This window comes from Aotus nancymaae, unplaced genomic scaffold, assembly GCF_030222135.1.
Source record: "Aotus nancymaae isolate 86718 unplaced genomic scaffold, 86718_ANA_hifiasm-v0.15.2.pri h1tg000019l, whole genome shotgun sequence".
NCBI classification, from domain to species: Eukaryota; Metazoa; Chordata; class Mammalia; order Primates; family Aotidae; genus Aotus; species Aotus nancymaae.
Genome location: NW_026988431.1, coordinates 2,357,609 through 2,371,391, shown reverse-complemented (window position 1 = coordinate 2,371,391; position 13,783 = coordinate 2,357,609). Strand labels below are relative to the sequence as shown.

General features: G+C 44.0%; 1 protein-coding gene across 2 annotated transcripts in view; it reads right to left on the bottom strand.

Moving 5' to 3' along the window:
- Positions 1 to 13,783, bottom strand: part of OSBPL10 (oxysterol binding protein like 10) — a 334,921-nt gene that overhangs the window by 92,834 nt on the left and 228,304 nt on the right. For both annotated transcript variants that reach the window (XM_064378585.1, XM_064378586.1), the window contains one exon: positions 5,971 to 6,181. In XM_064378585.1, the coding sequence (XP_064234655.1) occupies positions 5,971 to 6,181 (211 nt within the window). The remainder of the gene's footprint in view (positions 1 to 5,970; positions 6,182 to 13,783) is intronic.

Sequence of the window (13,783 nt, the reverse complement as noted above, 5' to 3'; positions counted from 1 at the left end):
AATAAAAACAAAAAGCATAAGGAGCCTAAGAGAAAAACAGCAGTTTTAAGGGCAAAGGTTTGACCGTGGAATTGTCTTAATCTATCCTTGGCCTTAGTTTAAGCCTTGCTTAGAGTGTTGAGAGCCACAAGGCCTCTGCCCAGAGGCCAGTCATAGGTGAGGGCCCCGGAAGGTCTTTCTTCTTCCTGTAACAGTGAATTCGTGCTTCCCAGGTTCAGTAAACATAAAAGGGTTTTCTGAAAGAGTAAGACTGAAAAACACAGTAAGAATGAATTTTCACTTGAAAGCATAAGACATATTCCCAGTGGAAAGCCAGGGCCTTGGTATCTAACTGCTTTTTTTAGGGAGAAGTTGGCATTCAAAAACTCTGTTTAGACGGTTGGAAGGAAAAACCCCACTTATCTGAAATATTCTGCAATGCTGGTTTCTCCTCTTTTCCTGATATCCTGTTAATACGGTTCGACTCTGTGTCCCCACCCAAATTTCATCTTTAGCTCCCATAATTCTCATGTGTTGTGGGAGAGACCTGGTGGGGTAAGACTGAATCTTGGGGGCAGGTCTTTTCCTGTGTTGTTCTCGTGATGGTGAATGTGTCTCGCGAGATCTGACGGTTTTAAAAACGGGAGTTTCTCTGCACAAGCTCTCTCTTTGCCTGCTGCCATCCCTATAAGCTGTGGCTTGCTTCTCCTTGCCTTCCACCGTGACTGTGAGGCCCCCTCAGTCACGTGGAACTGTAAGTCCAAGAAACCCCTTTCTTTTGTAAGTTGCCCAGACTTGTGGAAATGGACTCATATACCTATTTACTGAATTATCACATTCCTATCTTAGCTTTTAATCATAAAATAAAGGAAGGTGACTGTGAGGCAAATTTTCACCAAAAGCAGCAGGTGTCAGGAAACAAAGTACAAGAGACCAAGAAAGCAAAGGAAGTCCCTGCGTGGTGGAAAAGAGATGAAAAATGCGAGTCTGAAGAGGTCTCTGGAAAAACGTAAAGCACCACAAAAGCAAGAAGGCAAAGAGCCAGAAGAGCCAAGGTCCTTATAACAGTCTCACTTATTTGCCCTTTTGATCAAACCCCAAAATGGGAAGACCAATGCAACTGGCTTATTTATCGACACTCCCCACAAATCTTTTAAGAGAACGAAGAGTTACTGGAAGTAGGAGTTAAGGAAGGTATACTAAATTCTGCTCTGCTCCTTCCCCTCTCAGATATATTCTCTTGATCTTTTGTCCTCATTTATGTTGAGGGGCACCTGTGTCATCTACCACAGTCTGCCAAGGCTCCACTGTCACTTGTTCTGGCAGCTACCTGGCACTAGAATGGGCTTGTCCGGTTAGAGGTGTCTGCCCGGAACTCAAACCATGTTACCTGGGTTAAGGTTTGCAAGCAAATAACAAACCAGCTCTGCTTGGAGGGCAGAGTCCTCCGTACCCTCGAATCACTTTCTAGGCCCAGTTACTCTCCCACACTTGAAACCCACCTGAAGCCCAGGCTCCCAAGGAGCACAACCCTTTCCAGTCCTGAGCGTGGTTCTGCCTGCCTCTTCCCCAGAGCACGGGGGAGGCAAACATCTAGACTGAAGAAAACAGGCACCCAGTCCATCAACTGCTTGCCTCCACCCAGCTGCTGAAGTAGATTTAGGAGCCACCGGGAATGGTAGAAGAGCTACATAATTTAAGACTTGACCAAAAAGCCAAATTACTTTTTTTTTTAGATGCAGTCTTCCTCTGTCACCCAGGCTGGAGTGTAGTGACACGATCTCAGCTCACTGCAACCTCTACCTCCAGGGTTCAAGCAATTCTCCTGCCTCAGCCTCCTGAGTAGCTAATTACAGGCACATGTCACCACACCCCGATAATTTTTGTAATTTTAGTAGAGACAGGGTTTCTCCATGTTGGTCAGGCTGGTCAAACCCCTGACCTCAAGTGATCCACCCACCTCGGCCTCCCAAAGTGCTGGAATTTCAGGCGTGAGCCACCGCATTTGGCCAAATGACTTTATGAATTTTAATTACACACCTCTCCATAAATGGAAGTTAAGTGAAGCACCTTAGACCCAGTATACCTTGGAGATAATAACATCAGAAACAGGTCTGGGAGCGCAAATGAGTAGGTGGGAGGCAGACGAATAGTAAAGCATTCTCAGATTTCAGTCCAGTTGCTCAGTATGTTTGCAACAAAAACAGCACGAATGAGCAACGTTTGGAGACGAAGGCTCCGAAGCAAACATATATCCCAGAAGACACAATGAAATGCTATACAAGATGAAGTGCCCGGGACCAAAAATCATTTTTTATTCAGAAAAGGGACAAAAGGAAAAAAAAAAAAAAAACAGTGTAAGGCTCAGAAGGCAAAGGGCCATCAGGCAAGAGCAATCTGCGCGGGGATTTGCGATGCTTCAGGTAAGACGGGCCTTCCTGCCTATTAACACCGAAATGAAACTATAACAGAGTTTCACTTTAAAGAGATTTTGATTTCCATCAGCCCAAACTGGCACTTCTTAGACATAACCATTATATTTTTATCAGTGTGTGTCAGGCAGCCGCTGTAGCAACTATCAACCCTGAGAACCCCAAGTGTCCAAATAAACATTCTGTGGCAGCATTCTCAGGGCCATCATAGTCTCTATTCTCTTATCCCAGGAGCCTGAGATTCTGGAATTCTGTTTTAACCACAGGCAACTATGACGTTTTTCCTGCAAGAAGTAATTCCATTTCCCCCAATGCATAGCATAGATTTAAGATACATGGTAGGTTGTTTCAAAACTTCAGTCGGGTGTGGTGGCTTATGCCTGTCATCCCAGCACTTTGGGAGGCTAAGGCAGGTAGAGCACCTGTAGTCAGGAGTTCGAGACCAGCCTGGCCAACGTCGTGAAAGCCCATTTCTACTAAAAATACAAAAAATAGCTGGGTGTGTGGTGGCGGGCATCTATAATCTTAGCTACTTGGGAGGTTGAGGCAGGAGAATCATTTGAACCCGGGAAGCGAAGGTTGCAGTGAGCCGAAATCATGCCATTGCACTCCAGCCTGGGCGACAGAGCAAGACTCCGTCTCAAGAAAAAAAAAAAAAGAAGAAGAAGAAGGAGAGTGGGCAAGTGAGGTGACAGTGGTGGAGACAGCACAGGGAGGACACGAAGGAGGCAGCACCTGATGTGACATGATTTCAGGGACACTTCTTGGTCTCTCCTTTTCCAAATAATTTCCATTTCAACCTGTCCCCACCTCTGAAATGCATCCATTTGAGCTTTGCTCCTCCAGGCCCTTAAAAATGCCAGCGGTCCAGTGAAAATTGGGGGGCGAGGGGGGCAGGAATTTTCTAGGAAGCCCTGAAGAAATATTTTTTTCAAGAGGGATTAATTTTAGGAATAAGAAAATGATTCAAGCTTGTATTTACTAGCAAAAGATTCTTGGAATGAGCCTATTACATTGGAGAAGCTACAAGTTACAATACAGGGCAAGAGAGACCACAGAAACTTTGAGAAGTCTCCAGTCTCGCTCCAAATTTGTGCCCAGGCCTCAGTGGGGATCACTGAGCCTCCTTCCAGATGAGAAAATGTCGAAAAGCCTCATTGAGCTTCTGCATTTGAGATTCATTCTTAAAGCTGGGAAGGAAGAGGAAGGGTAGACAAGCAGGTTTGGGTGCCTTTGCTCCATGCTTGAATACGCACAAATCTCCGAGACTGGATTCCGCACCCACATTTCTTTATTTTGCTAGAAAGGTTATCAGCGGGATAACCAGCAAAGGGAAGCAGACCGTACTCTCGTTAATTTACTGATTTCGGTCTTTGTGCTGTCTTTAGAGGAGAGTGTTCTTTTTTTTTTCTTCCTGAATCAGCAGAGGACTTTTTTTTTTTAAAGGAAATACACACTGAAGTATTTAATAGTAAAGGGACTTCACGTCTGCAACTTACTCTTAAGTGGTTAGAAAATTATAATACATAATATAGGGAAAAGATGAAGGAAATATCATAACATATTACTGTTTGGGGAATTTGCAGAGGGATATATGGGCATTTTTCATAGTATTCTTGCAACTTTTCTGAAGTCTAAAATTTTATTTATTTATTTAGAGACAGAGTCTCTCTCTGTTGTCCAGGCTGGAGTGCAATAGCATAGTCTTGGCTCACTGCAACCTCTGCCTGCTAGGTTCAAGCAATTCTCCTGCCTCAGCCTCCCAAGTAGCTGGGACTACAGGCACACACCACCACGCCAGGCTAATTTTTTGTATTTTTAGTATAGATGGGGTTTCACCATGCTGGCCAGGCTCGTCTCAAACTTCTGACCTTGTGACCCACCTGCCTTGGCCTCCCAAAGGGGTGGGATTATAAGTGTGAGCCTCAGTGCCCAGCTTTGTGTGTGTGTGTGTGTGTGTGTGTGTGTGTGTGTGTGTCAGAGTCACACTGTCACCCAAGCTGGAGTGCAATGGTGAGATCTCAGCTCACTGCAAACTCCGCCTCCCCGGTTCAAGGGATTCTCCTGTCTCAGCCTCCCAAGTAGCTGGGACTACAGGTGCCTGCCACCACACCCAGCTAATGTGTGTGTGTGTGTGTATTTTTAGTAGAGACGGGGTTTCACTATGTTGGCCAGGCTGGTCTTGAACTCCTGACCTCATGATCCACCCGCCTAGGCCTCCCAAAGTGCTGGGATTACATGCATGAGCCACTGCACCCAGCTAAAATTATTTTTAAAAAAACATATATACATCTGCCCTGAACGAACTATAATGCTCGCAAGACACTGTTCCCAGCCTTATTTTGGGAGACTGAGCCCACTGCGTTCTGGATTGAACAAAGAACCTCAGGCTGGGAAGACACCTACCACGGCAGAAAGAGTCTGGTTCTGCCCTCATTCTGCCACTTAGCCGGGTGGCCTTGGGCAAGTTGTTTAATCGTTCTGTGCCCCCGCGTATCATCTGAATAATGGGCATAATGATACCTATTCTGTAAAGATTTCAGAAAACATGCAGCAAAGGCCAAGTTCAGTAAATGATGGTGGTTTTACAAAAAGAAAACCAAATTACCGCCACACAATCTCCTCTGAAAAACCAACTGTCCCTTTTACACTTCAGCAGAATGAGGGCAAAGGGCAGCTGGGGAAAGCATGAAATATAAAGACTGTCACTCATAGCCTGGCTTTACTTCCTATCACCTATGTTGCCTCATTCCTTCATTATTAATTAAGTGACCTCTGGGCAACAAAGCACAATAAGGCTTCCGTTATCCTGTTAATTCTAATACTTCATAATTATGTGACATACAAATCTCAAGCTATTTTTACCTTTATCATAATCTTCACTAATATCTTTGTATTTGCTCATTGATTAAACCCTCTTCTAAAAGGATTGAGGCATCTCAAGGGAGGACACTATTATCTCTGGCTTCTTGATTAAGAGCTAAAGATACTCCCAGCATGTATCCCAGAGGTATCCTCATAAGGGGACAGGCATGAGGATATTTACTGCAGCGAGGTGAGTGGGGCAGAGAGCTGGAGGCAGTGCTGTGCGTGTCTGCATCCAAGTGTGGCGGGGTATAAGGTGGTAGCCCCACAGCACAGAAATAACAAACCAGATGCTGCATGCCAGTGGAGCTTAAAAACAGAATGCTGAGTGCAAACTCCATGAATGGAATGAGACTTATAATGTGATGCCAGAAAGTTTGAAAGGTGTCCCACAGTATGTATATAAATATGTTAGTTACATTTTTCATAAAATGTTACATTTATAACTTGTGCAATAAAAATAGATCCCAAACAGTAGAGGAAGGGCAGGAAGGATGAATGCAGAGTTACATTTTTCATAAAATGTTATACATTTGTAACTTGTAAAATAAAAATATATCCCAAAGAGGAGAGTTTAGAAAGCGCAGTAGAAACACTCGGACATAAGGATGGATGGATCGAAGACAATGGGAGACACACACACACACACACAGTGTACTCATTCCAAACATGGACGAACCCCCCGGGGTCTTACCTGAGGCTCCTGGCTTGTGGCTGGGCTGACCCGCCTGGTGCACGCTCTGCTGTAACAAGTTGAGGCACTCCCCAAGGCAGCTGAGGGTGGCAGCAGAGGTAGCTTTCAGGAGCAGCAGGTCCTGGTCCAAGGCAGTGAGGGGGCCGGAACCTGGCAGGGACTCGATGGCGTGCACAAGGTTCTTCTGCTGCCCTTCCACCTGGTTCATCATCTACAAAACAAGAAGACAGTAAGGAGGTGAGGGGCAGAAGCTCTTCCTTCAACAGGGTGGGGAGCCGGTAGTCAAGTCACAGAAGTGGGTAAAACTCGGTGAGAGTCAGCTCAGAGTGTTTGGTGCACATTAGGCTTTTGATAAATACTCAGTCCTGGGTGAAATCTGTCTAGGCAAATCTATCCAAAGGCACTCTAATCACGAGAATGTTTGAACTTTAGAGCTAAAAGGAGCCGTCAGGACCATCTGGGTCTATCATTTCACAGATCTTCTGGAGGTAAGTCAGTAACGAATATGCTGAAAGCAGACCTTGCAACCACCTTTGGGGTTCTTTCACTATGGGAGCTTATCTGAGACAGCAGACTCACTGCGGTTTTCCCGCCCAGCAAGGTTTCCTCCTTGCTCTTCCTCCAGCTCCAATCCTTAGCTCTTTGGTAGTCCTATTCAGAGTTCATGAAATGGAAGGCAAATCTGAGGCTGGTGTTTGTGCAAAGGCGATAACAATGAAACCAGTGCTGAACCCCCTTGGCTCATTTGCCAAAAAAAAAAAAAAAAAAAAAAAAAACGCTGCTAAACAGGACACGGCCTTCTTAACACCATGAGAGATGTCAGGAAGAGAAAAACCAGGAATTCTAGACCCAGCCCTACTCCACGGCTTAAGCTATGACAAATAATCGTATCTTGTGGCCTGGCTTCAATTCATACGCTTATCATAAGACAAACAGTAGTCTAATTGCATCTTTGAACTATCAAAAAGGAAGGGACACAAGAGCTAGAAAGGGACTTTATTGGCTATCTTGTGAAGTTCATCCCCTCATGTTTTATAACTTATCTCATTAAACAGGATGATGTACATCAAGTGCTTAGGCACCATGTCTAACAAATAATTAGCCGGTCTAAGAAGGGGAGGGGTTCAAGCGACCCGCCCAAGGTCACAGAGCCCCTGGCATCAGAAGCAGGAGTAAATTTCCGTTCTCTGATGCACTGTTTTTAAGCTTCTCCACAAAAGCTGCTTCAAATAACTGAAGCAACATCTCCTGCTCTGTCACTGTCATCCCTGGAGGATCCTTGTCACCGTGACGTCACCAGTGGGAAGAAGCAATAATTCTGTAAGGCCTGCTGGATGTGGACGCAAAGCTCATTCCAGGCTCAGCCTTTTTTCTCTTTCCTTTTGAAACAAATACCTGCTATTGGCGATTATCTCAAAATGATTTTTTTTTAAAAAAAAATGTTAATAGACACATTCCACAGGTGTGGTTTGAGCATCTCATCTTAATGTGCACATCCATAATCTGGCCATGCAAATCATTTTTGCAGATTACAGAGGTTCTACTCAGCCATTCTGGCTGCTAAAACAGTGCCTAGAAATAAGGAGAGCTCAGTAAGTACTCATTTCTTCTTCAAGTCTTTGTTTAAAAGTCACCTTTTGAGCCAAATGCCATGGCTCACGCCTGTAATCCCAGCACTTTGGGAGGCCGAGACATCTGGGTGGATCGCCTGAGGTCAGGAGTTCAAGACCAGCCTAGCCAACATGGTTAAACCCCATCTACTAAAAATACAAAAATTAGCTGGGCGTGGTGGTGGGCACCTATAATCTTAGCTACTCAGGAGGCTGAGGCAGGAGACTCACTTGAACCCAGGAGGCAGAGGTTGCAGTGAGCCAAGTTCGCATCATTACACTCTAGCCTGGGCAACAAGAACAGAACTATGCCTTAAAAGACACACACACACACATACACACACACACACACAAATTAGCTGAGCGTGGTGGCACATGCCTGTTATCCCAGCTACTCAGGAGGCGAGGCAGGAGAAGTGCTTGAATCTGGAAGGCAGAGGTTGCAGTGAGCGAGATGGCACCACTGTGCTCCAGCCTGGGTGACAGAGTGAGACTCAGTCTCAAAAAACAATAAAACAGCCAGGCATGGTGGGGCATGCCTGTAGTCCCAGCTACTTGGGAGGCTGAGGTGGGAAGATTGCTTGAGTGTAGGAGTTCCGGGCTGTAGGGCGCTATGCCAACCAGGTGTCCGCACTAAGTTCGGCTTCAATGTGGTGGCCTCCCAGGAGCTGGGGACCATCAGGTTGCCTAAGGAAGGGTGAACCAGCCCAGGTCAGAAACGGAGCAGGTCAAAACTCCAGTGCTGATCAGTAGTGGGATCACGCCTGTGAATAGCCACTGCACTCCAGCCTGGGCAACATAGCGAGACCCCATCTCTAAAATAAATAAACAACAAAATAAAAAAATAAAGTCACCTTTTTGAGAAATCTTCCCTAACCACTTCATTTAAAATTGCATCTCCAGCCCAACCCCAGGCATGGCTATCTTCCTTACCAACCTTATTATTCTCCACAGCATTTACCTCCTTCCAACCGAACTTGTAATTTGCGTATTATATTCACCGATGCTAGTGTGCAAGCAGGAATCATTATCTGTGTTGTTCACTGATACATCCCAAGTACTGTAAACACCCACCTATTGAATGAATGAATGAATGAATGAATTCCAGTCCCATGCCTCTCACTGAAGTGCAAGAGAGCCCGTTTATGACATACAGGCTACAGAATACTTGATGAACATAATATGGCTGAAGATTTAGTAACAGATAATACCTCCATTATCAGTTTGCCAAGAAACACTGCCAACTAGTTAAATTTAACTTCAAACAAGATAAAATGTCTATGTATTCTCTGACATTTATATGTATAAATGCTAACAGTTAGGGAGAAATGGATTTCGAGCTATTTGTAGTCAGCATTTCTGTAAATTCCTACCATAAAATCCTGTCTTAGAAAATGTATTGAAAAGAAAGAAGAAAATATAATGATGAAACCTGATACATTATGTTTTTATTATGAATGATGAGCCATAATGCTTAAGAGAAAAGGTGACTAAAATCAAGCCATAAACTATATGGTATATACTCATTTTTAATCAACAAAAAGAACTATATTCCAATTACATAAAATATTGTTATTTCATAAACATAAGGTATTATGAAAATCTCAGGTAATAAAAGTATGAAACTAGCTTAAAGGACACTTTTCTCTATTCCAACAGATGCACGTGCTCAGAGATGGAATCCACACATTGGCTCTCTAAAAAGCATTCAGGCCAGGCATGGTGACTCACACCCGTCCGTAATCCCAGCCCTTTGGGAGGCCAAGGCGAGCATATCACTTAAAGCCAAGAGTTTGAGACCAGCCTCGCCAACGTGATGAAACCCCTTTCCTACCTAAACAAACAAACAAAAAATTAGCCAGCCATGGTGACACACCTGTGGTCCCAGCCACCTAGAAGGCTGAGGTGGGAGGATCCCTTGAGCCCAGGGGGTGGGGGCTGCAGTCAGCTGTGACCACATCACTACACTCCAGCCTGGGTGACAGAGTGAGACCCTGTCTCAAAAAAAACAACATAAAACAAAATAAAATAAAAATCATTCATCAGTATTTACTGACAGCCTACTGCCAATAGCAAGGGCAGGTAGCCTTTGAAGGCAGTGGGGTGGGTTTGGCAGCTACAATGACTGGGAAGAACTATGGCACGGAAAGCATGGGGCCCAGGAGCACTAAATGTCTCTTGAGTCAGACACAGTCCTGTACAACAAAGAACTTTGCTGATTAAAATGCTAACAGTGCCCCCTTGAGTAACCCTTGGCTAAAGACACATCAATAACCAGGCATCTCTGGCTTTTGACTTCTTTCTTGGGAAACTGAATGCTAAAAATAATACAAGGTTTACAGTGATTGACACACAGTAGATACCTCCTAAAGATTCATTTTCTTGAAGACGGCCGAATAGGAACAGCTCTGGAGTGCAGTTCCCAGCAAGAACAATGTAGAGGATGAGTAAACACCACATTTCCAAATGAGTTATTACTGCCCACAGACCAGGGAATTCCTGGGCTGAAAAGCACCACAAGTCTCCAGCACAGTTGTTTCAGCCGGTGCAGCAGGTCTCCGCACAAAAACTCACAGAAATCTGGGTGGCTGTTTCAACTTGCATCTGGAATGCCTGGGAGACAGAGCCACCGCCATTCAACTGAAAAAAAAAGGGCTGAAACAGGGAGCCAGGTGATCTGGCTCAGTGGGTCCCACTCCCACAAAGACCAGCAATCTGAAACGCTCTGTACTGAGTGTTTTGCAACAAGTGCAGCTGGACCCAGGACAGTCCAGCTCTGTTGGCAGAAGGGCGTCCGCCATTGCTCAGGCAGTCCACCACTAAGGCAGACCGCCATTACTGAGGCAGTTCTAACTATACCTCTATAAATAAAACCACAAAGAAGTTCACACAGCAGCTGGGCAGAGCCCACAGCAGCTCAGCAGGGCCTCTGCTGGCACACTGTGACTACGTCCGCCATTGCTGAGGCAGTCCACAACTAAGGCAGACGGCCATTACTGAGGCAGTTCTAACTATACCTCTATAAATAAAACCACAAAGAAGTTCACACAGCAGCTGGGCAGAGCCCACAGCAGCTCAGCAGGGCCTCTGCTGGCACACTGTGACTATGTCCGCCATTGCTGAGGCAGTCCACCACTAAGGCAGACCACCATTACTGAGGCAGTTCTAACTATACCTCTATAAATAAAACCACAAAGAAGTTCACACAGCAGCTCAGCAGGGCCTCTGCTGGCACACTGTGACTAAGCCACCTCCTTGCTGGGCAGGGCAGCTCTGAAAAAAGGCAGCAGCACATCAGGAACTTATAAATAAAGCCCCACCTTCCCAGGACAGAGCACCTGGGAAAAAAGGTGGTTATCAGTTCTGCTGCAGCAGACTTAAATGTACCTACCCAGCAGCTCTGAACAGAACAATGGAGCTCACAGCTCAGCACCTGAGCTCCTATAAGGGACATAGGAGCTCATAGGACATAGGAGGTCTAAACATAGACTGTCTCCTCAGGCAGCTTCCTGACCCCTGTACATCCAAAGAGTCACCTCATAAAGGAGAGCTCAGGCTGACATCTGGCAGGTATCCCTCTGGGACAAAGAAAACAGAAGAATCCAGCAGCAACCCTTACTGTTCTGCAGCTGCCGCAGGTGATCCCCAGACAAGCAGGGTCTGGAGAGGACCTCTAGCAGTCTTACAGCAGAGGGGCCTGACTGTTAGAAGGAAAACTAAAAACCAGAAAGAAATAACTTCATCATCAACAAAAAGGACGTCTACTCAGAGACCCCATACGAAAGTCACCAACTACAAAGACCACAGGTAGATAAATCCACAAAGATGGGAAGAACCTGGCACAAAAAGGATGAAAACACCCAAAACCAGAACACCTCTACTCCTCCAAAGGATCACAACTCATCACAGCAAAGGAGCAAAGCTGGATGGAGAATGAGTCTGATGAACTGACAGAAACAGGCTTTAGAAGGTGAGTAATAACAAACTTCTCTGAGCTAAAAGAACATGTTCTAACCCAATGCAAAGAAACTAACAACCTTGAAAATATGGTTGACAAAATGCTAATGAGAATAAACAGTTTAGAGAAAAATATAAATGACTTAATGGAGCTGAAAAACACAACACAAGGACTTTGTGAAGCATACACAAGTTTCAATAGCTGAATCGACCAAGCAGAAGAAAAGATATCAGAGATTCAAGATCAACCCAATGAAATAAAATGAGAAGGCAAGATTAGAGATAAAAGAGTGAAAATAAATGAACGAAGTCTCCAAGAAATATGGGATTATGTGAAAAGACCTAATCTACATTTGATAGGTGTATCTGAATGTGACGGAGAGAATGAATCCAAGCTGGAAAACATTCTTCAGGATATTATCCAAGAGAACTTCCCCAACCTAGAAAGGCAGGCCAACATTCAAGTCCAGGAAATACAGAGAACACCACAATCCTAAATATATACACATCCAACACAGGAGTACCCAGATACATAAAACAAGTTCTTAACGATCTACAAAGAGACTTAGACTCCCAGACAATAATAGTAGGAGACCTTAACACTCCAATGTCAGTATTAGACAGATCGATGAGACAGAAAATTAACAAGGATATCCAGGACTTGAACTCAGATCTGGGCCAAGCAAACCTAATAGACATCTACAGAACTCTCCACCACAAATCCACAGAATATACATTCCTCTCAGCACCACATCACACCTACTCTAAAACTGACCACATAATTGGAAGTAAATCACTCCTCAGCAAATGCAAAAGAACAGAAATCATAACAAACAGTCTCTCAGACTACAGTGCAATCAAATTAGAACTCAGGATTAAGAAACTAACTCAGAACTGCACAACTTCATGGAAACTGAACAACTGGCTCTTGAATGTTGACTGGATAAACAATGTAATGAAGGCAGAAATAAAGATGTTCTTCAATACCAACAAGAATGAAGACACGATGTATCAGAATCTCTGGGACACATTTAAAGCAGTGGCTAGAGGAAAATTTACAGCAATAAATGCCCACATGAGAAGCAAGGAAAGATCTAAAATTGACACCCTATCATCAACATTGAAAGAGCTAGATGAGCAAGATAAAAAAAAAACTCAAAACCTAGCAGAAGACAAGAAATAACTAAGATCAGAGCAGAACTGAAGGAGACAGAAACACAAAAAACCTTTCAAAAAAATCAATAAATCCAGGAGCTGGTTTTTTGAAAAGATCAACAAAATAGACCGCTAGCCAGATTAATAGAAAAGAGAGAATAACCAAATAGATGCAACAAAAAACAGTAAAGGGGACATCACCACTGTTTCCACAGAAATACAAACCACCATCAGAGATTACTACAAACAACTCTATGCACACAAACCATTAAACCTGGAAGAAATGATAAATTCCTGAACACTTACACCCTCCGAAGCCTAAACCAGGAAGAAGTCAAAACCCTGAATAGACCAATAACAAGGGCTGAAGTTGAGGCAGCAATTAATAGCCTACCAACCAAAAAAAGCCCAGGTCCAGATAGGTTCACAGCCGAATTCTATCAGACATACAAAGAGGAGCTGCTACCATTCCTTCTGAAACTATTCCAAACAATACAAAAAGAAGGAATCCTTCCCAAATCATTTTATGAGACCAACATCATCCTGATACCAAAACCCGGCAGAGACTCAACAAAAAAAGAAAACTTCAGGCCAATATCCATGATGAACATAGATGCAAAAATCTTCCATAAAATATTGGCAAATCAATCGCAACAGCACGTCAAAAAGCTTATCCACCATGATCAAGTAGGATTCATCCCAGAGATGCAAGGCTGGTTCAACATATGCAAGTCTATAAATGTAATTCACCACATAAACAGAACCAAAGACAAAAACCACATGATTATCTCAATAGATAAAGAGAAGGCCTTTGACAAAATTCAACAGCCCTTTATGCTAAAAATTCTCAATAAACTAGGTATTGATGAAACTATCTCAAAATAATAAAAGCTATTTATGACAAACCCACAGCCAATAATGTAGTGAATGGGCAAAAACTGGAAGCATTCCCTTTGAAATCTGGCACTAGACAAGGATGCCCTCTCTCACCACTCCTATTCAATATAGTATTGGAAGTTGTAGCCAAAGCTATCAGGCAAGAAAAAGAAATAAAGGGTATTCGATTAGGAAAGGAGGATGTGAAACTGTCT